Below are 25,425 nucleotides of genomic sequence, written 5' to 3'. Positions count from 1 at the left end.
GCTACATGCTTGGTGATGATAAAAAGACATGCCTACAATTAGGTGATGAATGTGGGACCCGGTTACTGTCTTGACACTCTCCTTCCCACTTCTGTGGGTTGCACACATTCCTTTGGACTGCCACATATGCCACCCCATTGAAGGGGAAAACCAGATGCATTTATGTAGAACTGAAGATTGTTTCTCAAATTAGCACAAACATCTTCAACCCAGAAAAGCTGGTTTCTTTCTACTATGAGTATTCTACACCCTCCCACTGTTGTCTCAGGATGGAAAAAATGTCTCCAAACTCTGGCACGTAGGGTATACAACGGGCTGCTGACAGCGTGCAGAAAAAAAACCTTAGAAAGGTGTCCAGCTCCAGTTTCCTACAGTAGAATGGGTAGAAAGAACTGGGTGGGAAGAACTGGCATCATGGGCACAGGAGGGAGGGCTAGGAACCAAATGTGCTTGATATACTATGAGAAGATACCCACTGTGCTTTATTGACTTGCACGTGGCTGATGGCAAAATAAATGGATGGGTAATGTTACAATTTCAGTGCTTAAAAGGAAGCAGAAATTAGCTGTGGGGGGTCACAACTTGACACTAAATTTTGAACCTGGAACCCAAAGGTTGTTTCTGATTTTTCAGCTCAGTTTCCCTGTGGGCTGGTTACAAAATCCCCACGCACTTTTAAGCAAGATCCTGCTATGTGGAGCAAGACAGTGGACAGCCCCCCCCTAGGCAGAACACAACATTACAGGGTGTCACTGAGTGGAAGATGACAGTGGAGGCTGTTGCCAGGCAGAATGAGACACTAGAGATTGCAGCCAGTTGGAACCAGACAGTCGAGGCCTTTCCTATGTGGAATGAGACCACAGATGACAGTGCTCTTCGGAACAAGACGCAGGAGGAACAGAATTTGCATGAAGGCTTCAGCCAGACTGGAGATGAGGAAAACCGTACGGATGGAGATGGACCCAGCTGGATAAGCTTCCCCCAAAGTGAAGAGCACCATGATTACAGAATAACTGGAGGATCATTCTGTCGTCGTGGACACTGCCCCTGGCAGGTAATGGTTTTTCTTGTATTTTTGGCTCCAAATACCACATTTGCATAGAATGATAGAAACATAGAAATTAAGGGCTGGAAGGGACTCCAAGAGATCATTGAGTCCAACTCTTCTGCTCTGGGCAGGAATACTGCTGAGATCAAATGATCCCAGCAAGGTGTCCATCTAGTCTCCTCTTATAGACTTCCCAAGGAGGGAAGTCTTCTCCAGATTCTGGTCACCCTTACCATAAAGCTCTTCCTTACATCCAACCTGAAACCATCCTCTAACAGTTTATGGCTATTGCTCATTGTCCTCCCCTGGAGCGCCCTAGCGAACAGTTTTTCTCCTAGCTCCTGATATTCACCCCTTACATACTTATAGATAGCCACCAAGTCCCCCCTCAGTCTTCTTTTCCCCAGGCTGAACAGTCCCAGATCCCTTAGTCTTGCCTCATAAAGTTTGTCCTCCAGGCCCTTAATCGTTCTTCTGCCCTTCTCTGGACCCTTTCAAGATTCTCCACATCTTTTTTGAAGTGCAGCACCCAGACCTGGACAGTACTTTACCTGGGGTCTAGCCAGTGCTGAGTAGAGAGGAGGTATCACTTCCTTACCCCTGCTCATGATGCATCGGCTAATACATCCCCGTATGCTATTAGCTCCGTTGACTACAGCATAGCACTGAAGGCTTTCGTTCATCCTGTGATCAACCATAACCCTGAGGTCCCTTCCACCCACCTTTCCAGCCTGTCCAGGCCCACTTGGATCCACATCCTATCCGCTAGTGTGACTGCTTCTCCCCATAACTTAGTATCGTCCACAAACTTGGCCAGTGTGCTTTCCACATCCTCATCTACATCATTGATTAAGATGTTGAACAACACAGGGCCAAGAACAAAACTCTGTGGGACACCACTGGCCACCTCCTGCCAAGATGATACAGAGCCATCCACTAACACTCTCTGGGTTTGACCCCTTAGCTAGTTCCTAAACTACCTGACCGTGGACTCTGCCAGCCCACAATCCTCCAGTTTTGTTTTGTTTTTTTTATAAAAGCATCATGGGAGACCATATCAAAGGCCTTTTTAAAATCCAAGTATATGACATGAACTGTGTCTCCCACATCTAAGTAGTTTGTTACTTGATCATAGGAGACGAGGTTGGTCAGACACAATTATTTCCTTCTTGATAAACCACTCATTCTAACTGTGGAAAAGCAAAAGATGCTATCTAAGTATTGCCAAATATTACTCCTCTGGGTCAAAGAGCACTTATTAGATGCTGCAAAAATTTCCCATTTATCTGCACAGGTTTGTTTTCTAGTGGCCCATGCTACAGAATCCTCGTTCGTTGGTCTGTGTTGTATCCTAAACAGGCTCTACTTACATCTCCTCTTATTTATAATATAACAAGTCATTTAAGCTTCTTCAGTGTTCAGGATGGCCTTCACTTTGGTCTTCTCATGATTTGTTACTTAATCTTAGTTTCTCAATCATCTGCTTAGTAAGAAGCCATACTTTGGCTCCAGGCATTCTGACTGAAGGGATATAATTGTTTAAAAAAACCCAAATGAACCTTCTCTCATGGAGTTCAGAAGGGCTTGCCTTCAGATTACTGAATCTTTCTCCAATATTCTGTTCAATCAGAATGCTTCTTTTTATTATAAATTCTTATTTTAAAATAGTATAATGGCATTTGGCCCAGAGAAAAACATTTCTATGTCCTCCTTTCTCCCCTATTCCTTGTGATTTTTGTTCATATTCATAATGAACATAAGTGTAGAATTCTGCTAATTAATTCACAGTTCTTACTTTACTCATTCAGTTCTATGATTACTGTGGCAGGCCAGTAAGGGGCGTTCCTGCTCTGAGCCACCCATGTCATTACGCCTTACCACCTACCAAGCTCTGAGTACCTCCCTGGGGGCACCTCACCTCTGGCCACCCCCCTTCCTGGAGCACACCCACCAGCCTGGGTTATCCCTGCCACCTCCCAGGGGTGCTGTTCTGTATTTGGGCCCTGTGGCCCCTGGGGTACACAGACCTTGTAGACCTTGAGGGTACTTGACCCCCTGCAAGAACTTGAGGTGCTTCCTTTAGCCCAGGGGTTTTCAATGGGGGGTATGCATACCCCTGGGGGTACTTGGGAAGGCCTCAGGGGGTACGTGGCAGCGGGTTCCACTGCCACCATTTCTGATGCCACCATCACACTCACTAATTGGCCACTGGGGGACCTCCTCCCACCCCCTGCTTGTCGACCGGTGGCTCGGGGACTCCTTCCTTCTTGACTGGCTGTTGGGGGGACACTGACCCAATAAGGTTGAAAACTCCTGCTTTAGCCTGAAGCACAAAAAGTAGCCTCCCTTTGTTATCCGAGCCTAGAGAGCTTACAGGCATGCACCGATCCCTCTCCCTGCAAGTTCACCATGCTTGTAATACTGGAGCGCTTCATTGGTTAAAGAGGGTAGGCCTGGGGAAGGGTACATGATAGGGAAGTATCACAGAATAACCTTAGAGCAAACAGTGTCAGTGTGGTAGCTGGTTGATACACTTCTACATTACAGTAAGCTATATATCTAGCTAAGTTTCAAGTAGTTTATTCACTTCAGCATTGAGAGAGAGAGTGCTGCTGATGTTCCAGTTGCTGTCTGACCCTTAACATGGCTGCTCTCCCTCCCCCTGGGCAGTCTTAGGTATATATAGGCCTTTTGACATCACCCCTGAGACCTAATTACAGCCAGGTGTTGTGGGGTGCCAACCAATCAATTTAAAAAGCATCACTGCTCACCTGCGAGAGTGACAGGAGCTTGAGCCCCTGCCCCATGCCATGAGGTCAATGCTAACCCAGTAGAGAGCTAGGTCCACTCCTCTGTCACCTGGCCCAGGTCATGTAGGCAAAACCGGTTGACAGACAGGTGAAAAGACAATGACAAGGAAAAACCTAATAGAAGAGACTGGAATGGCATTCTTCCACACCCTTCCCCCCACTTTAAAAGCCCAGGCACATAGTTTCCCAGAGCTTTGGGCCTGGGTATGCTTTGTCCAGAAGGGTTACCTCTCATACCCAAAACAGAAATCACACAACATATAAGACTGGCTATAACAACAATGCACGCAGAACATTAAGGCACACTGGGGTGTCCCCACACCAGAGCATTTTGGGATAAGGCTGAGACCAATGGACCCATTACCCAGAGTCTTTTCATGATAGAGAATCCACTATGATGTTCTGGCTTCCTCTGATGTGTTTGATGGTGAAGTTCAACTCCTGAAGCTGCCAGGCCCATCACTGAAGCTTGGCGTTGGTGTTCTGCAGTGTTTGCAGCCACTGAAGTGGGGCATGGTATGAGAGGACCACGAACTGCTGTCCCCATAGATAGGGCCTCAGCTTGTTCAGAGCACAGACGATTGCCAAACACTCCTTCTGAGCAGATGACAGGCTCTGCTCCTGGGGAATTAACTTTTGGCTCACGTAAGCCACGGGGTGTCATATTCCTTCATGCTCTTATAGTTTCATAGTTTCTAGGGTTGGAACGGACCTGAGCAGATCATCTAGTCCGACCCACTGCCATGGCAGGAAAGAGCACTGGGGTCAAACGACCCCAGTAAGGTGGTCATCCAACCTCCTCTTAAAAACCCCCAGGGTGGGAGCCTGCACCACCTCACTTGGAAGCTAGTTCCAGAAGTACAGCAGGAGTACAGCTCCCAGTCCCATGTCCAAGGCATCTGTGGCTTTGCAGAAGGGCTTATCATAGTCTGGTACCTTCAGAACTGGCTGTTTGATCAGGGTAGCTTTTAATGTGTTAAATACCTCTTGGCACTCCTGCTTCCAGACCACCAATTCAGAGTTGCCTTTCTTTGTCAGCTCATGCAGGGGAGCTGCCATCGCTCCAAATCCAAGGACAAACCTTCTGTAGTATCCGGCCAGGCTAAGGAAGGCTCTGACCTGCTTCTTAGTTTGTGGGGGTGGCCAGTCTCTAATGGCCTCAATCTTGTCCCACATGGGAGCGATTGTGCCTCCTCCCACATGGTGTCCTAAATGTACCACTTCAGGCAATGCCAACTGGCACTTTGATTTCATTGCTATTCCAGCCTGCTTGATCCTATCTAACATTGTGGTGAGATGAATCAGGTGCAATTCAAAGTCTTGACTGAAGCCAGCGATGTTGATGTAGGCCACTGCAAACTGCTCACATCCATGTAGCAGGTTATTAATCAGTCTCTGAAATGAAGCGGGAGAATTGCACATACCAAAAGGTAAAACAGTAAACTCAAACTAGTCCCAAAGGTGTAGTAAAAGCAGACTTGGCTATGGCGTCTGGATCCCTTGGATAGATCAAGAGTAGAAATGAACTTGGCTCGGCCCAGAGTATCAAGCAAAGTCCATTCTGGGCATGGGGTAAGCACCAGGGTGGTAATAGCGTTCAGCTTCTTGTAGTCCACACAGAACCTGATGGTCCCATCCCGCTTCCGGATGAATACCACACGGCTGGCCCAGGGGCGCGTTGAAAGCTGTATTACCCTCAGTTCTACCATATCAGCAAGCTCATACTTTATCTCTTGCAGCACCTTCCCATTGACTGGGTAGGGCATTGACCAGGTAGGAAGATGGCTGCCCATGTCTATGGTGTGTACCGCCAGGTCTGTTTTACCTGGTTTGTTAGAGAACACCATCTCAAAGTCTTTGAGAGCCAAATGCAGCTTGTCCTTATCCTGGAAGGGCAGACAATCCAGCAGGTAGAGCTTCTTTATTTCAGCCTCTCCATCCCAGTCAGCACACAAGACTGGCTCCTCTGGGTCCTTGGTTGATTCCTCAACTTTGGAAATCCAAAATGCAACATCTCTTCTTTCAAAGTAGGGTTTAAGTATGTTTACATGTACCACCTTAGGCCTTTTGCCTGACCTGCTCATTGCCACCATGTAAGTCACATTATCCAGCCTTTCCTGGATGATATGGAGACCTTGCCAAGCAGCTTGCCTGTCTTTAGTGGTAGGAAAACCATGACCTTATCCCCTGGTTCAAAAGTATGCAAGCTTTCGTACCAGACATTCTGTTCCTTCTGGCCTGGGCTACGGAGTCTCACACCAGCTTCCTCATATCCCTTAGCTTCTGGCAGAAGCCTAGCACATATTCTACCACTGATGTTTTAGAGGAGATTTTCCCTTCCCACTCCTCTCTCACAAGATCGAGAGGACCTCTGACTCGCCTCCTGAACATCAACTCAAATGGCAAGAACCTGGTGGACTCCTGGGGTCTCTCTCAGTAGGCAAAGAGCAGATGCGGCAGTTTCTTATCTCAGTCCATATAAGCTTTCAGAATACCCTTCGAGGTCCCATTGAACCTTTTCTACCAGCCCATTTGTCTGGGGGTGATAGGCTGTGGTCTTGAGGTGTTTAACCCCACAGCACTCCCACAGGCATTTCAGCACGTCAGCCAGGACATTCCTATCCCTTTCGGTCAGGATCTCAGAGGGGAACCCTAGCTGGAAGAAGATCTGTCAGGGTACCCGTGACTACGGGTACCTCTGTGGAGGCCAAGGCAACTGCCTCTCGGTACTGTGCCACAAAATCCATACGGGTCAGGATATGTTTCTTCCCTCTATGAGTCTTATGCCTCAGAGCCCCATAATGTCTACTCCCACACTTTGGAAAGCTTGATCTATGATAGGGAGGGGCTGTAGGGGAGCTTTTCCCTTATCCCCACTTTTGTCTGATCACTGGCACATCTCACAGGATCTGCAATAGTACATCACATTTTGGGCTAGCCTGGGCCAATAAAAGTTTGCTTGCAGAGACTGGGATGGCATTCTTCCACACTTACTACTTCTAATAATGTAAGATGCTTTAGGAAAAGTGACAATGATGTCATCTGGAACTCTGAAGGTCTTCCTGACTCCTTTATAATTTCAGAGCAAGAGTAAGTAAAGTAATCCTCTTATTCAAGGTGCCTGAAGACACACTACAGATAAAGGATAAGTACTTTCATTTACAATTTCCTCTCCTAAATCTCTACTGCCAACTGGAACTCTTCACCCACTTTATCCAGTTGAAATACCTGTTTTTAGCTACATGTTCCAGTAATCTTACACACTTCTACTATCTATTTAAGGGTATGATCCAAGCTGCATTAAAGGGAGTGAAACCTGATTTCAGCAGGAGTTTGATAAACCCTTTAAGGCCGTCTGACTCACAAAAGCTAGCTTTGAAAATTCCCAAATCCAAAATATTCAGGTTCAAGTTCTAAACATATACACAACAGTTTGCTGACACAGTTGAAAAATTACATCTAAATTTTGTCAGTTCAAGTGAAAGAAATCCAGAAATTGTTCTTTTTTCTTCACAAGTGGTACCTAAAAGAATTGGACATTAACAAGAGAGCGACTATTTGTACATATTGAGATTCAATTTATTTTCCTCTTTTGACTGAACACTGTTGTTATAGCAGTCTTTCTTGACTGTACTATGCATTTGCTTTTTTAATCCATTTTATGAATAATTTTCACTCTAGTTCTTTACAGTCCAATATAGAATCCAAACTAATTGCATCCTTTCCTTCATTGTCCTTTGCCACTTGCTTAAATTTTAACATAAACGTAAAAATGTAACAGGACATGAAAAAAAAAATTATTCTCTCTCACTAGTTTTCCATTGATAAAATTCTATTTGGCTTTTGTGGAAAATGGTAAGACTCCTGAACTCTAGCAGTATAAGCAATCATATGCAGGATAAAAATGCATTTACATCTACCCCTCAAGAGTCATGAAACACTATATACCATTGTGCCTTCATTTTGCTCTTCCATAGATATGCCTTTAAAGTATGATCTCATTCTGCTTCATAACCTGCTTGGTTTGGGTTTTTTTAAACCCTTTCAGACCTCTTTTAACATCATCAAGAGGTAAACAATTAAAAAGTAAAACATTTTTACTCTTGGCTTTTGATTTTAAAATCTAGGACTATCAAGTCTGTTTTCCCTCTGTTTGGGGAAGGAAATCTTGCAAGTGCCAGGACTAATATATTACACCCATTCATTTAAAAGGGACAGTGGTGCAGAGTCTTTACTAAACACAGCACTCTGTTGCAGGTACTGTACCTAAGACCTGAACTTCCAGGCTTAAAAGGAGGGAATCTCATGGAAATATGTCTCCCTCCCTCTCCTCAAACGCAAACTTTTACTATTTACTGGTGACCCTGAGGGTAAGTAATATTGTTTGGGGTTTTGCTTCCATAGTGTATATCTAGGATGGACAGATACTTGAAGTGCTCCAAATCTTGCTTGGAGCACTTCAGAATGGCTGTGAAGGTTTGTAGCAGTCACGCTTTCCAGTCAAGGGGCTGGGGAGCAGGAATTCTTGTTTGCCATGAGAGGTTTTTGAGGACAGCTAAGTGCACAGCTCATTGGCTGTCCTTCCTGTTCCTCCCCCTCTTCTTAGCAGGGACTAGGGTGGGTGAGCAGCAGTGCACTGTAGGACACTGGAGGACCAAGCAGCCTCCTAGCACATGCCCCCCCCACCCATCCACTGGAGGGTTCACACTTCAGGAATAAGTAAAAAATGACCTCTTGAGCACTTCAAAGAGCACATCTGTCTACGGCTGCTCTCTCCGGAACCCAACTTGGGACCCCCTCATTTTTTTTCTTCATAGGTATTGATCCGAAATAGTGAAGGCTACGGCTTCCGTGGCGGGAATTTAATCAGCAGTCGTTGGGTGGTCACGGCCTCTCTCTGTGTTGAGACTGGAAGAGCACATCATGTTACTATAGGTGAGCAAGTTCTTATATTGACAAATACTTCACTGCAGATCACATGGGCAATACTTTTATTTCACCCATCCCCTGGCATGGGTGGAGTATTAGCCATATTAACTGATGTAAGAGACTCTTGAGATAGGTTGGATATTCCTGTTCATTTTTCAATCAAAAAATCTCCACCTTCTTGGAGAAAATTATGAAGTGTGACCCTAGTCTGAAAAGTGAGTCTAAAAAGGCATTAGGATGGGTTTATTTTCTTTGTCTCACACTGCTCAATGTATAAACAGAAAGATTTACTTTTTCTTTCCAAGTCCCAGCAGTACAAACTTACTCTGTGATGTGACAAGTAGAGGAGCCTGCTACCAGGAAATGAACAACTTCCATCTTCAGGTTTCTGGCTCATGTTTCTGTAGAGAGCACTGAAAAGGCAAGGCAATATTGAAAGAGAGGGTTACTGCAGCTGACATGCAAGCTGAACCCCAGTTTTGGCTGTTCTTAAGCATTCTTCACTATTGAATCTCAGTCTCTGGTCCTAGTACCCTAGGACGGCTGCATATTTGCCTGTTCCTGATCCCAGTGTAACTGAGATGAGTACACAGGCTTGATGTAGCTGGGTTTTTGATTGGAGCCATATTGGTCTAAGGACATAGGCAGGCAAGGCTCTTAAAGTAGATGTGATATCTTTTATTAGACCAACTGGGTAGCTGGAAAAAAGCCCTAAAGCTTGCCAAGAACTTTTTTCCAACTACTCAGTTGTTAAATAAATGATATCACATCTAATCTAAGAACTTTGCAGGCTTGATGTGAACATTTCACCGGTATAAATGAATGCCTGTCTACATCTTTAGTTGTCGGGTTCTAGAGTTCCTGCTAATAGGGAGGCTGAGGAGGGGAAGAATACATTTTGTAACCTCCTGGGCAACCTCCAGCAACTCGTTCAACTCTGCTTTGGGTGGAGTATTAGCAATAATGTTTGTCATCAACATTGTTCAGTCATCTCAGTTTGTCATCTATATGAGGATAGTACTTCCCTCTTTCATACCATGTTGCAAGGAAACATTTCTTAATGGTAGTATTACAGGTCATGAAAATGAGTATAGCTAGAAGTGCTCTGTATCCCTATGGAAGAGTCATAGAGCGAGTCAACACATACATTTTTGGGGGGGGTCCCCCTCTTGGATTAACGTGTTTAAAGAATTTTAGGACATGGGATAACTGAACATCTGTAAAACTGGAGATGTTCAACCCATAAAAATCTTTCTTTTAATCTAATCTACAGCTACAGGGTTGGGGTTAGGAAGAAAAAAAAGACTTCAACTAAAATTTTAAAAGGCAAGTGGACTTTGCAGAAAACGAGATTCCATCTTTTTGAGAGAAGCAGCAGAACTTTAGTTCTAATTCCGGCCTGGTTTGAACCCAAAGTTAAGCTGCATGAGGTCTTCATAAGCAGTTCCTGACCAATACATAAAATTATTTCGCGAAAGACAATGGGCGCTCTCATACTTAACCCAATCCTTTCCTGTGCATCTTGTCATATGCCCCATTACATGGGAATAGTGGTGTTTAGTTAAGTAAGCACTAGTGAATTAGATTAACTGACATATTTAAGCTCACAGGGCTTGTCTACAGTCATTAATATGTTGTAGTTACTGTGCAGTAGCATCAGCACGTGCCTTTTTAGTAACACTACTGCACGGTAGTATATTAGCATGGCTTGGGTTAACATGCTACTGCGCTGTATTGTTAGGCTACTGCAGTTAGGGTCTTGAGTAGATGTGCCCACAGGCAATTACTTAAATTGCCTTGAGAGGTTAAAGCTTTAATCCTCTGCTTCCTGCTTCTCAAATGAAAACCCTATACAAGCTATTTAAAATTCTCAGACATCTTTGCCTGTCTTCACTGCAGGAGATTTTGACAAACACTGGAGAGAACTGGAAGAACAAAAGATCCAAGTGCAACAGAGTTGGATGCATCCACATTATGATTCGGATAACTACAATAATGACATTTCTTTGCTGTACTTGAGCAGTGACGTTAAGTTTAATAAGTATGCGCTCCCTATTTGCCTTCTCATTCCAAACCTAGGAAACTTGCTGACTACAGAAGGAAATATAGGGATGGTAAGTGGATGGGGTTCCACATATTACAGAGGTTCTCTCACACGGATCCTCATGGAAGTTAGGTTACCTACAGTGAACAAGGGCACTTGTCAACAGTCAACAAGGAAGCTCATTACTGATAACATGTTCTGTGCAGGATATGCTGAGAAAGCCCTCGATGCCTGTAAAGGGGATAGCGGAGGCCCCTTTGCTGCATCTTACCACGATGCTTGGTACCTTTTAGGGGTTGTTAGTTGGGGTGAAGGCTGTGCTGAAGAAGGGAAATATGGTGTATACACTCAGGTATCAAACTACAAGCAATGAATAAAGGATGTTGTTGACAGCGTATCAGATACAGGAAGGTAGATAAATGCACAGTAAAGACAACATTTTTCTTCCCCTTTATAATAGCAGGAACACAACTACTATGGAATGTTTTCAGTCTAATGCAGCAGTCAATGTCCTGCCTTTACTTGTGCATAATTTTGTATCATTGTTTAACAAAATGCACTTATTTGACACCAGTGCAGTGTGGGAGAACCATGACAAATGTCTGGCGACTCCTCTGAATAGCACTTCATGCATTTGAAATGACTTGACCAATTACTGAGCACTGTACAATAACAAGCAATCCAGGATTAAGGGGGAATACCTGTCTAACATGAGAAGCACATCACAAAAGAACTGATCATGTCACCCCTGTGCTCCCATCTAAAATGACATTAGGACACCAACTCACCAGTCCTACACATGCATTATTTTTATAAGCAAGAAACCATTTCCTAGCAGTGCATTATCTTTGGTACAGATACCTCAATGTTTATATACAGTGAGCTACACTGAATACATTTAGGACCCTACCAGTATCTGTTCAGTTTTGCTACCAAATTACCTATTATGACAGCTATACATTACACCATTAAATATGAATGTAAACATTGTTCTGTGCTCTTTGTATCTGGTAATAAAAAATACTGCTGCATTTATTAAGAATCCTATACTGTGAACAACTGCATTGGCTAACTTGGCAAGGGAAGCTGCAGGGATTAGAGAGCTGGGACTTGGGAGCTAAGGGTTTACAGTATCACTTTGCAGAACCCTTGATTCTAACCCCTACTTCACCCAATGGGACTTGAACCAGCATTTCCGCCCAAGTCTTCTGACTACTTTTAACCCCTCTCTTGAAACTGATCCACACTACCTTGCCTTTAACATTCACTGGATAAACAGCACTGAGAAAGTCTCCATCCCATTGTAAGCATCAAGCATGGAATGAGGAGGAAGTGAACAATACCCCCATCTCTCCGCTGACCAGAGTCAGATTCAAGAGAGCCTGAGCAATGCGCACCCAATGGCCTGATGCAGACTTGAACCTTCTCTGGGTGATGGGAGTCTGGAACCTAGATCTGCTTCCTAAGCATGGGCTAAAAAGGTGGAAGGCTCCTTCCTCCAGCCTCTAACACTCACTAGTCATGTTTTTTCTGCAAGTAAAATGTCAGGACTTGCCCAGGCTGAGGCATGTACTTGAGCAATCCTAATGTGTGGCATGACTCCCTGGCCAGAATGCAGCTTAATTTCACACGCTGAGAGGCAGGTGCAGGTTTCTGCTCACACACAAACATCAGTTTGTGATGACCCAAAAGCTGCAGTTCCCTGGCTGGGATATGCTATTTAGGTACATAAAGGAAGAGACAATTTAGTCCTTTTTGCTTTACTTTTAGAATAAAGAGATAAATTAATTCAGCCTTTACTACCTTAGTTTGAACTCTTTGTACAAAATAAAAAGGACCATATACACCACCAGGAGCTAAGAGAGAACAGTTTATCATTGCTCCTAGTGCCTCCACCATGATCTGAGGAAAATCAAAGCTTTTCTTTTTTTTGTGCATTTAAGCAAATCTCCCAACTCCTGCAGCTAGCACCCACTGGCTAACATAGGAGAAACCAGCTGTGCCATATGACCAGTCTCCATGAATAGTACCTTCCTGTTTACTTTCACCCTAGAAATAAAATAAAGTAGTCACTAGTCCTTTTAATCTAAAGGCATCTTATTCTAATTACTTTGCAGACAACTCATTTGGTTACCGTCTGCATCAAATCTTAACATGCAGGCTTGATGACCATTAGAGCCAAATTATAACTTAGAGATTTTTTTCTTTTTGGCCAATAATGGTATCAAAAGATGGGTTTGAAAAAAAAATGTCCACTGTTCACACAGTTTAAAAAAAAGAGCACTTTTTATTCTGGAAATTTCTATACCATACATCATTTATTTTGCTGTCACAGTATTTGAAAACCAGCAATTCAGACATGAAATATTGATGAACATAATTGGAAAAAATACCAGTACTAAGCAACAACCTTCAAACAACCTAAAACTAGGAGGAGAGATAACATGGTGGGAACCTAGCCTCTAGCCAGCCAGCCCCCTGGTGAGAGGCTGACTTCCTGTGCTTTGTTAAAAAAAAGAAAAGTTAAGATCATTTCACATATCCTCCCAAAGCGCACAATACCAAAAGGATGGGTGGAACAACACGCATTCATCTAGACTAGATACTGGAAAGAACTACATCTTCCCTCTTTAAAAATTAATGTTCCCACTATATATTAAAGAGTCACACTGCTGTATTCTCTCAGCTGCAACTGATAAAAAGGAGTTTCTAGTTAAATATTTGCAACAGGAGAAAAGGAGAGGGAGGAAGCTGTAATTGCAGAACTCCTCCAAACAAGTTAAATTGTGGGAACACACTTCAACTTAACTGTTAAGGTCTCAATTTAAAAAAAATGTAGAAGACCAAATTAATAGAAATCTTCCCCACCCCCACTTCATCCTTGACCAAAGCATTTAAATCATTCCCTCAGAACAGTGACAATGCAATCAAATGCATATTCTCTTTGCTTTTCATTATGGGAAAGTCTATCACCAGGTACAGCAGGTTATACTAGTCTTTGAAAAGTGATAGTTTATCACGATATAGTTGCATGAAATAGCAGCACACTGGGCTCAATGACCCAGGAGTTATCTTCCAGTTCTATGCTCCAAAACACAACATCCAATGAATTAAAAACCCTATGCCCTGCTGTCTACAGTTCCAGACTGCTTTCCAGCATAAAACAGATAGGCTAAACGTACTGCCAAAAGTATATGCAACAGGAGAAAAAAAATCTCCCGAGAAACTGGAAAAAAATAATAAGGGTGAAGGAAGAAGATGAGGAGGACAGACGGCCTCAACTCAGATACATGTGGGACCAAATTCCATACTCACATATCTTGATGTAAAACTCCTTCTGAATCCAGGGAGTTGTGTCTATCACCATACAGCCAATTTAATATCTGCAAAGGCTCTTCATGCAATTCTTAATTTAAAAAAAACAAATCAACTAACAGCACAGGAAGAGTGTACTTGGACAGACATTGCACCGTACCAGAATGCCAGCAATGAAGAGTCCATAAGGTAAGTTCAAATGCAAGGCTGGAGCTCAAAGCTCAGGATTTTGATTTCATCTGTTTTGCTGTCAGCTTCTGGAGTTCTTCTACAGCAGAAGCAACAGGTGCTAAGTGCTTCGACAACACAGAAGGCAAGAATCTTACACTATAAAGTAGTATAAAATGTTATACGCTCCATCTAGAAATTGCTATTTCTCACTGAACTCCAAGCCTCCTGCCATTAAAAAGAGGAGAATAATTGTATTTCTCTTGTCCAGTTTTACAGACAATTAAGAATAGTTTCAGAGGTAGAGATACAGAATTCCACCCTGAAGTCTTTTTTGCAGCAATCAGGGACAAAGAACAAGTAGCAGCACGATCATCTAAAGGATCAACAGATCACTTAAATTATTCAGCAAACTAATTTCAGTCTCTTTAGGCAATCTTGATAACCTAAAAGATTCACAGTCCTGGCTTAGTTTCTCTTCCTTGAAAATTAAATTTGCAGGGGAAGGAGAGAGGATTTTTTTCGCTGATATCACAATTCAAAGCACTGTCCTCCAACTGCAGCTAGTTGCTTCTCCAAATCATTCACCTTTGAAAATTTTGCCTTGATCTTTTACCAAGGACAGCCAGTGATTCTCAAATTCTTAGGTAGATCAAACTTTTGAGTTTGTATGAAGCACCTGGTATTTTTAGAGATATTCATGTAGATCTTATCTTCTTGAACTCTGCACCAGGTGTTGAAAAACTGAATCCTTACAGCAGAAGAGGGCCAACATTTAAGGCGATTTGATCTCAAATCTGAGATCTTAAGTTGTCCAAAGGCAGAATAATAAGTCATAAAAATAAAAATGAAGGCACCAAAATAAAGGGAAAATGGAAGAGCTACATGGTAGGAACAGAATTCACACATACTGGCATTTCACCCACAATGCAAACCTCTTCCTGTTCTTTAGGTATCTCCAGTCTTTTCCTTGATACACACATTATTTTGGACCAAACAACAGACAGCCCCCCAAAAAATGGAAGGATATTTTATTGTCTAAAGTGTGTAGCAGTACAACAAGTATTTGATCTGTACAAAGGACACAATAGAGCAACTTTAAATACAGTCAGGAGGAAGAAGTCCCAGAATTTACAAGCCTCAGACAATGTTTTATAATACCAGAAAGCTGAACCAACAATTTAAAGATACACTAAAAACCAAAAAACTTGTTAAAAAATGTAAAGGTCTCCAAAGAGTCTATGGGTGCATGTCTTACAGCAGAGATCACGGGGCATTCTGTGAAGGGTCACAATGGCATCTTATTGCCCTCAATGCTGATTTTCACTGCATGAGCTGATCTGCTTTTTTTCCTGATATCTGTGAATTTCCGCATCTGTTTGTCCAGTCGACTCACTCCTTTCTTAGAGGTTCCCTGGAACTTAAAAAAAATAAAACCTATTAAAAACAAATGTAGAAGTCCCAGAGGCTTCATAAAATGTAAGGCATGCATGGTTAAATCTTCCAGCACCTGCTGCACTGCAACACGGGATCTGATGAAGTCCCAGAAATATTTCAACAGAGCTTGGGGACTGGGAACGAGGACAAGGACAGCAGTATCCCACAAGTATATGCACTGCACATACAAAGACATCCACGCACACACAAAAAAACAAAAACATCACACACTAAAAGCTTTCATATTAAGGAAACAAAAGTAACCAATCACCATCCACATGCCAGCCAAACAAACTATTTAGAACAGTTCTTACAATGTTTATTAAACATAGTCTTGTACCAGAAGTACATTTTCATGTACTTCACAGACTACGTTTCCTGGTGGGGAGCGATGTGTCGACGTTCCCATTCTAATATCCCATTCTGTGTAATGTTAGCTGGGCTGAAGTACCAATCCAACTTGGCAACTAAGTGTAGTAAATAGTAAATTAGTTGCCAAGTTGGATTGGTACTTCTCCAACAGGAAATTATTGGGAAGTGGGGTGAAAAGCAGAAGTGCCAAAGAAATCTAGCCATACAAAGTACTGCAAAAACTACTGCATTTCATTCCCTGTATTTTGACTAACTGCAGCTGGAAGATGAGGATGAAGCAGCAGTTGAGTTGTTTTGCACAGACACTGTAAAGATTCTGTAATGAAACAGGACAAAAACAGACAAGACCCTTTAAATCAGTAGACAATACTTCCTAGAAATGATAAGTTTTCATATATTCTCCACAAAGCCTACAGAAATAATGTGCAATGGACACTTAACCTTTTACTTGTAGGAAAGCAAAGAGGTTCAGGACACTATACTCCATATTTTATAGACATGTTGTAAGAGGCTCAGCTTTTACTTTCTGAAATGCTTATTGTACACTCCAAATGCCACTCAGTTCCATCAAGCTAGGCTCATTTGCAGAGAAATCACTCTCAATACCTGGATGAATAGTGATTTTATCCATAATAAAGGAAACTGACCAACCAGAATTTTCATGCTTTAAAAGCATTTATAGAATAAACTTAAGTATGAATCCGAAATGTGTTAAAGATAATCCTGTACTTACTTGTACTATCTTCTCTAGTTATCAATCTGTGCCATTCCTGCTCACAAACTGAAATGCAGACTAGGAGTTGTCAAAACAATTCTCAGACTTTAAAATTTACTGATCAGTCTCTCTCCATCCCAGGTTCACAGCAAAAGACTCTTCTTTACTCACTCCCCAGTGGACTCTTTCCTCCACCTGCTACCAGCCCCTCCCTAAGGCCTTCCATCACAAAATGACTTCCTTGGCTAACAAGAAGTGAACAGTCTCTTATTTTAGATCTTGTTCATACTACTAACACCTCAGCTACAAACTATGGAATAACAAAGTACAAAATTGAAGTTTAAGAATGCTGCTTCTGTCATTTGTTAGATAAGTACCAAGTTTTAGATTAAAAAGCAGGCTCTAATCAAATGGGAATACATTTTAGAATGCTGCATCTGCTCATCTCTCCAACTACTTAGAGTCTTAAAAACAAAGGTATATTTGGGTGTAGCTGTTTTTTAAACAGCACCTGCCAGCAGTATATATGGAGGCTGTAGTGGCAGGGACCATGGCAGAAATTATGTGCTACATCAGATTATATCCTGCATCAAGTTACCCAGCAGGTCACAGTATAGACATTAAGGATTAAGAGGACAGCTTTTCAGCATGTATCCCCCTACTCATACATGTTTTTTTTCCACTGAATGTGCAAACTGCCAACAGCTGAAGCACATGCACTGGTCACACCTCCCTTGAGGGATACCTCTCAAACTTGGGGAAGGCAGAGTGTGTCATGGCTACAGGGGCATCCTGTTGCCTTCAATGCTGAACTTGATGGCTCGATGCACTTTGCTGAGTCGTTTCTGTTCAGCAAACCGTCTCTTGTGCTTTTCCAAACGACTAATACCTCTCTTAATAGTCCCGGGCTAGAAACAATATCTCAATTAATGAAAGGAAGGAAAAACAACAGTAGAAACAGTACAATTTAATGATCACTTAATTCCACTTTCATTTAATTTTTCCATATGAAGATTCTGACATCTCCAAATTAAATTGGTACAAGGCAGATGGATGAGCCAAGATGAAATGCATGGGGCTAATTTATTTGTACAATATTCAGTCTTACCAAGTAACTGAATCCCTCCAGTTTTGGGAAACCTAACAGGAAAAACATAATACTAAACAGACATGGATGCACTTGTCTGACTGCAGACAGACTCCAAGATGGTCTACACTAACTGCTTTGCAGTCATATCCTTAAGCCATGATAACCAACAGTCGATTCTTCCTAGTTATACGTCTCCATTCCCTGGTACCTGAATGAAACAACTATGGGATGGGGTTTACAAAGCCCACTTGCAAGAAGGCCATAGTCCCTCAGGCTACAAGAGGTATAATGCAATGAAATGGTGCACGGCAAAAGCAACACATCAGTGATGAAAAGACAAACTAATTCCCCAGGCTTATCCCATAGATTAGATATATGGTCAGCTTATGAAACTAACTTCTTCCCTTTACTACATTGCTTACCCTGGAAGATTCCATTTCCACATTCCACTTTGGTCTGACCACATAGTCTTTGTTTGAGGGCATTGGAACCCTTGCACGAGCGCAAAATCCTGGATCGCCAGGTCTAAGAGCCCTGCAAAAAACAAGGCGGTATGTTGTTAAAGAAGTCACTCATACAGACCAGAACACAATTAATACAGTTCTTTAAATACTTCTATTTTCATTTGCCTTTGAAAAACACAAAGCACTACCACTTCAATCATTCATATTTCCTTTAAAAAAAATCCAAGTGTTGTAGACAGCCTACAGAGACAGCCTGGATATCATCACTAGAATACTACCAGAAAAGAAATAAGGACTTACTTTTCTTCTCCTGTTAACACTTTCTCCAGATCTCTTCGAGGAGTCTGACCACCAGAGCTGCACAGAAAAAGGACAATGTTATAGTTATGACTGCCAGTCTTGATGAAAAAAATCAGTCATCGCAAAAGCCAATTTCCAACCTATCCAGAACATTTGATGCATGTTCATCAGGTACCTAAAGGGTAAAAGTGTTTATAACCAACCAAATTAAAATAAAAGATCCCTGACCAAATACAAGGGTCTGCAAAAGTAAAACCAATAATCCTTAGCAAATGAAGCCCTTAAATAAAGTTAGCAATTTAAATACAGACAAAGAACAGTCAGGTACATAAAGATCAATACCACGAGCCTGAAAGAACAAAGATCAGGGGCTTCTGATCCCAACTGCTAGGTAATGAAAATGCAAGAAGCAATTGCACATGTTCCAAGTGCCAAAGTTGTGAAGAGTGATTATTTACCATTAACAAATCCTTGACTTACACCCTTTGATCTACTGGCAATCGGTCCACCTCACGTGGAATGCAGCTGTAACCATCTCCCATTGTTGTGACAAGGAAATGAGCGGTAACATTTGGTTGTTGTTGAACTTGAGTTACTTTTTAAAAACAATTTAGTAGTATACTACTGTGGTTAACTTTGGTGTGAAATTGGCAAGAATAATCCTGGTGAAGTCTGCCTAAGAAAAGGTTCTGGATAGATTAGAAGTAATGGTAAATTCTGATGAATATTATACATCCAACTTCACACTTAAAGAGCAGGCATCGGTCCTCAAATGTAGAAAAGAAAAACTCTACGAGAAGGACAAGACAGCAACCAACAAAGGTGAGAGGAGACAGACTAACTAGAAAGCCCTCCAGTTTCCTTTAATGTTTCATTAGCAGTGAAGATGAACTGCCATATTTATGTATTCTCATCAAAGGATTCTCAGATTTGAAATATTTTCTTTGTTCTCAATGACTTCAGACTCTTACCTGCTCAATCGCCTTCGCTGGGGCATCTGTTCCAAATCTCTCTGCTCCCTCTCCTCTCTAGTCATCCCTTTGTAGTTTGAAGTAAGGCCAAAGATAGGTCGAGACCATTCATCTGAAGGATTTCAACACAAGGGACATGTCTCTAGCCAAGCATATTTTACCTACAGGAAACTTCAGTGGCTCTAACTACAACTTTTAGCAACACAACTCGTGTGTTATCCCTGAACTGACAGGTGAACTCACATTATTGTGACTTTTAGGGTCTTTCACACTGTAGCACAAGATTTCTAAAAACAAACCTAACACTATAAGGCAAGTTCCTCCCTTCCAAGATGCCCCTCTCACTAACACCTATTTCCAGAAGGTGCTTTAATTTGCTTAGCCATCGTTTTAGAAAGCTGCTCATCTATAAAACCTGGAAGGAAACAGTGTGGTTTCAGAGGCACAAAGAAATATATACAAGTATGGTGGTCCAACAGGGATTTGTAAACCACTGTCATTCAGTTTTTATAAGAATGAAAGATAACAGGGAAAACCTGCAAGAGGACCTAAATAAAACAATGCCTGTCTGCACTTGTATATTTAAAAGTTAATTTGAAACAGATGCCCAGATATTATACTTGCATCAGAGGTTCAATTTGCTTTACAAACAGCGAGAAATCAATGTGTCAGAAGAGAGGCCAATGCAGAGGTTAGTTGATAAAATGAGATACACCAGCCAGCAAAATACAAAATGGGCAAGACAAGGCAAAGATTACATACTTATTAGCTTTCCTGCCATGTCTTTGTTGGGTCTTGATTCCTTCGGATGTTTGTAGAGGTACATCACAGCTCGCCCAATCCCACTATGCTTCAGAGTCTCTTGGCTCACACTGGGCAGCTGGAAAACAGAACCAATTTCATTAATGGTGCCAGATGTCAACAAAAATCCAAAACAACAGGTAACTTTAACAAAATAAGTATTATTGTCAAGTTTTGTAACAACTTGCTATTTTCATAAGAGCATAATAAACAACCACCTATTTCCAGAAAATTATTTCAGAAAACATTTTTATAACACAAATACAGAAAATGCAGGATTTCTCAAAGCAACTGATGGCTGTTGTCCATTATCTAGAACAGGGGTGGGCAAAATGCAGCCCGCCAGGCCATTCTATCCGGCCCGTGACACCCCTAAATATTAATTTCCTAAATTTTTTATCTGCCCCGGCTGCCTGTTATGCGGCCCTTGAAGGCTTGCCAAAACTCAGTAAGCAGCCCTCCACCCGAAATAATTGCCTGCCCTGATCTAGACACCTGGCCTGTTAACCCTTAAAATTAATTTTGTTTGTTAAATATGAAGTGGATTGAAGGTCCCGAAAGGTGCAGTCCAAATGCTCCTCTCCTCTCTTATTAGGCACCTCTCTTATGCAGAGAAATTTGCATTAATCTGCCTTTTAAGTAATAATTTAATAGCAACAAAATTACCTCTTGACAAACAAGAAGTCAGAAACCAAACAATCAAATACTAACTTTGCTACAGATTATCAATCTGTTTTAGATCTGTAGTCTGCCACACTTGCAAAATACATGCCTTGGTATTTCAGCACTGGGGCAGAAGAGAAGAGGAAACTTTTGTCATTATGGAGGTAGCCAACAAAACAAACTGGCCCTAAAAATTTTAAAAAAATACTTCAGAAAGGGAGAAGATGGGAGCAAAGAGTATTGATAACTCCTGTGGCATTATGGGAAACAACTACTGAAAAAATGCAGAAACAGAAGACCAAATCAGGCATTCCACAGACAACAGAAGGCAAGTCTAGTGTCTAAGTTCTTTAACTGTGGTCAAAAGTGAACATTATACCTGTGGCTGGAATTTAAGCAAATTTATACACAGTCACTGTAGTTAACCAATAATGGGTTTGTAAGAGAAGGTTCACTTCTTCATTACTAGTGAAAGTCTCTCTCTACTATTTTCATTTTGTGGTCACACCAAACAAGAAATAAGATGGATCTATTACAACATAATAGCTGGTGAGTCGTTCAGTGAGAGACAGAGAAGATGGTTGACAGAACATCCTCTTTTCAGTGGGAACACTCAGATAGGGACCGCAGCACTTAAGAGTGTGAGGGAGGTTGAGAAGCTTGCAAATGCAAATTACAAACATTCTTATTTTCCTTTCAGTCATTTACAATGTCTCTTAAGCCACATAGTACATCCTTTAATAACAAGAGTGATCCAAACAGTGACAGTGGTTAAACACCCGTTTCTAACCTCTTGTAGAATCTTTAAGAGTTCCTCTCGTATCTTTAGTGCTGGTAGACTCCGATCTGGCAAAGGGGAAAGCCATTCTTTGATAGCGGACATCACACCACTATCTATGAAAGTTTCCTTAAGGTCCTGCCTGGAAGTTTTAGAATAAAAAGGAGGTCAGTTTCAGGAGCAGCAATGTTCCCACTTCAGCAAACTGGGAATGCAAATAATGAAAACACATCAATACCCCTGCAGTACCAATATGCCCACTTACAGAACTTGGGCTTTACTTTTGATTTCTATCTTAGTGGAAGCAATCCCTCCAATACCCTTTTACCCCTAAATCTAGGTGCTTTGGCATAAGCTACAGAAATAAAGACAGTGCTCGCTCCAAAGTGCAACCGGGCTTTAACATAAACATGAGAACTGCTGAAAGATGATCAAAGTCTCCCAGTTCAGACTTGAAAGGGTAGAGCAAGAAAGTCATTAAAACGTGGAAATGCCATGCTGTGAAGTGCTTTTCAGCCTGTTATATATATTAATGCCTTTCAAGATAAATAGTGATTAAAATGTGGATAAACTCTTAACATTTTAATTGCCATTTATCTGTAGCACTTCATGCAGAATGGGAAAAATAAAGTGTTTTAAGACGCATGCACACCACCACTGGAGTGTAACTATAACTAGTTTTCTAACCCCAATACTCTCTAGAAAAAAATAAATAAATTTGGGGAGAATCAGGCACTTACTTTTTAAGATGCATAACTACAGTTGGTAGCAAAGTTAGCTTCTTTAGTGCTGGTTTCTTCTGAGTATTCAGCTGTCTATCCTCCTGTAGAGTTCATAAACAAAAAAAATTACTGATAACACGCAATCTAGAGAAAGGAAAAGCAGTAAATCTTAACTCTTAAGATGCATGCAACATGCATGATTAGCAGTCTAATTGTGTAGGAGCTGCCTTCTCATGGTCCCAAAACCCATTTAAAAAAAAGATTTTCTGAGGGATTCTTAAAATTTTTATTGTCTTTAAGATGGCTAGATGAAATAGATTTATATTAAAATGAAATCTACTTTTGTACTTCAGTTCTACTGTAACCCCCAAAACAGATATGAAAAGCTTCTATAAATTATTGTACGCAGCCAATTTATAAAATGTTTCCATTAAAAAGCATAATAGAAGAACATGCATATGAATAAAGAACCTAAATATCAAGATAATGGGAAATGAGACAATACATACTTTCTTATGGGAAATGCATACAAAGAATTAATTTAACTTAAAAGTTTAGGGAGACACATGGCATGTCATTACTGTATTTACCTGAATCCAAGATGACCCTGAATTTAAGACTACCTCCCAATAATTAAATTCTATAACAAATATATAAATTTTCTGTGTGTAGAATCCAATTAATGGAGGGTCCTCTTAGATTCATGCCCTCCACCCTACAACTGCAGTAGAGAAAGAGGCCATCGGGGGAAGGGGAAGGGGTAGGAGAGACACAGGTGACACAATACTTTGCCCCCTGCTGCCTCTATCCCCTCTTACTCTATCCCTTCTTCCTCCCCCCTCTAGTGCCTACTACCTTTTGAGGTGCCTAGCCACATAGCACCTGCCCCCTCAGGCATCTGCCCATCCCCAGTGTCCCCCTCCACTAGCTCCACCACAGCTCTGGTTCTACTGCAGCAGCAGTTGCAACGATGACAGCTATAGCCATGCCCTGGAACTGGAAACCAGAGGTTGGCCCAGTGAATGGCCCAGGCTGGAGCTCTGCCATTCACTTTGTCACAACCAGGCTGGGCTGGGGCAACCATGTGCTCTGTGCCCCAGGCTGGAGCAGGTCCAGCATCCTGCCAGAGCATAAGCAACAGGGCAGCAGAGAGGGAGTGGGAACTTGAAGCTGGAGCAGCTACTTGACCCTCTGCTGTCTTGTACTCAAATCCAAGACAAGGCGTTTTTCTCCCCTTGTTAAACGAGAAGGGGTGGGGTGGGGGGAGGGAAACCCTAGCTTGGATTCAAGAACAAGATATCATTCTCTCCCATGACTCCTTTTGATTAACACTAATGTCTACTTTGTCAGTACCTAATTCCACTACAGTACGACATTAAAGAGATAGTCAAAAATGAAAAGGGCAGCAGAGGAAATTTTACATATATAACAGGCTTTTCGTGATAAACAATGCTGTATAATTTGTTCTTTCCTATAATTATGTGGACCTGCCACCATCTATGAGGGTGTCATTAGTTATGCCATCTGCAATCTAGAAACTTTTCCTTTAGTCTAGAACATTACACACGCAGAAAATCATAATAAAATAAAATGGACTGTGAGTATCCCAAGGGCTGATGCTACTGACAGGAATTAAGGTTTCCGTAAAAATAAATGACTTCATACTCAATTTCATGTATGTTAAAAATTCAGTTGTTCCACAAGAGGAACTTTTGAATTTGGGTACATGAAAGAATGCTCTGATGCAGTACTACAGTAGTTTTGGATATTAGAAACTTTCAGTTGTTTACAACTCATATTCAGAACGTACAAGACTGATTTCTATTCTATGCTGAATACAAGATTAATTTGTCAGAGAGCAGAAGTGGATTTTGACAGATCTCTCTGCAACGTAAAAAAAATCTTACCTCTGCAGCTTCATTCATTTTAACAATCATGGCACTGACTACATCATCAGCATCACTAATAAATGTCCCGCCATCACGATTTCGTCTGCGCTTGCCACTCAGGTTTTTCTTCCGTTGTAGCATCATGTCAAAGTCTGACATGAAGTCCATACTGAAATGGAAGGAAAGAGTTTGCTGAAAGACATCTTAGAATACCCCACCTTTTTCACCAGGTTTTTGCACTTTAATAGTACAATCCCACCCAGGATCACCAAGTGTTCTATACACATTAAGCCTCTAAACATCCCTCTAAGGTAGGTACAGATCCCCAAGTTACAGATTGGGAAACTAGGGAAAGGGATTCAAGGACTTTCTGAAATCACTTACTTGGCATCACAGAAGTCTGCCAAATCTGTACTAGGATTAAGGTCTCCTGACTGCCAAGACTGTCTTTGTTTTTCACTCAGCTTATGCATATTCTTCTCAAAAACCCTGAACTGTTTGCAAAAGGAGGCATTACAGAGATCTGTTCTATGTTCTAGCGCTCAGTGTACCTGGTGATTGGTTACATGTAAATACTCTCAGACTACTCCAAGAGGGGATTCTTATATAGGCTGCTTACAGACATGGCGGGGGGGGGCGCTTTAATTTTGGTTCTGTGCACCCCCACACTGAGCACAAGGCATGCCCAGAAGAGGCATCGCATCATATCAGTTTGACCTAATAGCTTATTCAATTAGCTATTAGAAAAAAGCGCCAAATAGCTCCACTGCAGTGCACAATCTATAAAAATGTTGGGCGAGCCAGGTCAAACTGATGCATTTCCTCTTCCGGGGAAGCACTGTTTTGGTTTTGTGGTTTTTTGTTGTTGTTGTTAGGGTTTTTTTGTTTGTTTTTTTTTTTTGGGGGGGG

General features: G+C 41.8%; 2 protein-coding genes across 8 annotated transcripts in view; one reads left to right on the top strand and one right to left on the bottom strand.

Annotated features, from left to right (window-relative positions):
- Window positions 1-474: 474 nt before the first annotated feature.
- LOC109288257 (coagulation factor IX-like) lies at window positions 475-11,566 on the top strand. Its single transcript, XM_019503738.1, is given in 3 exon segments — window positions 475-1,054; window positions 8,676-8,793; window positions 10,687-11,566. Coding segments are annotated over 3 exon segments (969 nt in total). The 5' UTR covers window positions 475-763; the 3' UTR covers window positions 11,247-11,566.
- Window positions 11,567-13,157: 1,591 nt separating this feature from the next.
- IWS1 (IWS1, SUPT6H interacting protein) overlaps window positions 13,158-25,425 on the bottom strand; it is a 27,914-nt gene continuing 15,646 nt past the window's right edge. For all 7 annotated transcript variants that reach the window (XM_019503731.1, XM_019503732.1, XM_019503733.1 and 4 more), the window contains 8 exons: window positions 24,535-24,685; window positions 22,646-22,728; window positions 21,918-22,047; window positions 20,426-20,543; window positions 19,664-19,775; window positions 18,693-18,749; window positions 18,351-18,462; window positions 13,158-15,734 (listed from right to left, as the gene is read on the bottom strand). In XM_019503731.1, the coding sequence (XP_019359276.1) occupies window positions 15,603-15,734; window positions 18,351-18,462; window positions 18,693-18,749; window positions 19,664-19,775; window positions 20,426-20,543; window positions 21,918-22,047; window positions 22,646-22,728; window positions 24,535-24,685 (895 nt within the window). In that variant the 3' untranslated portion in view covers window positions 13,158-15,602. The remainder of the gene's footprint in view (window positions 15,735-18,350; window positions 18,463-18,692; window positions 18,750-19,663; window positions 19,776-20,425; window positions 20,544-21,917; window positions 22,048-22,645; window positions 22,729-24,534; window positions 24,686-25,425) is intronic.

Source organism: Gavialis gangeticus, unplaced genomic scaffold, assembly GCF_001723915.1.
Source record: "Gavialis gangeticus isolate Ggan-Ray unplaced genomic scaffold, GavGan_comp1, whole genome shotgun sequence".
Classification (NCBI taxonomy): domain Eukaryota; kingdom Metazoa; phylum Chordata; order Crocodylia; family Gavialidae; genus Gavialis; species Gavialis gangeticus.
Note: the sequence above shows the minus strand (reverse complement) of the source record. Positions and strands in the feature narration are given on the sequence as shown.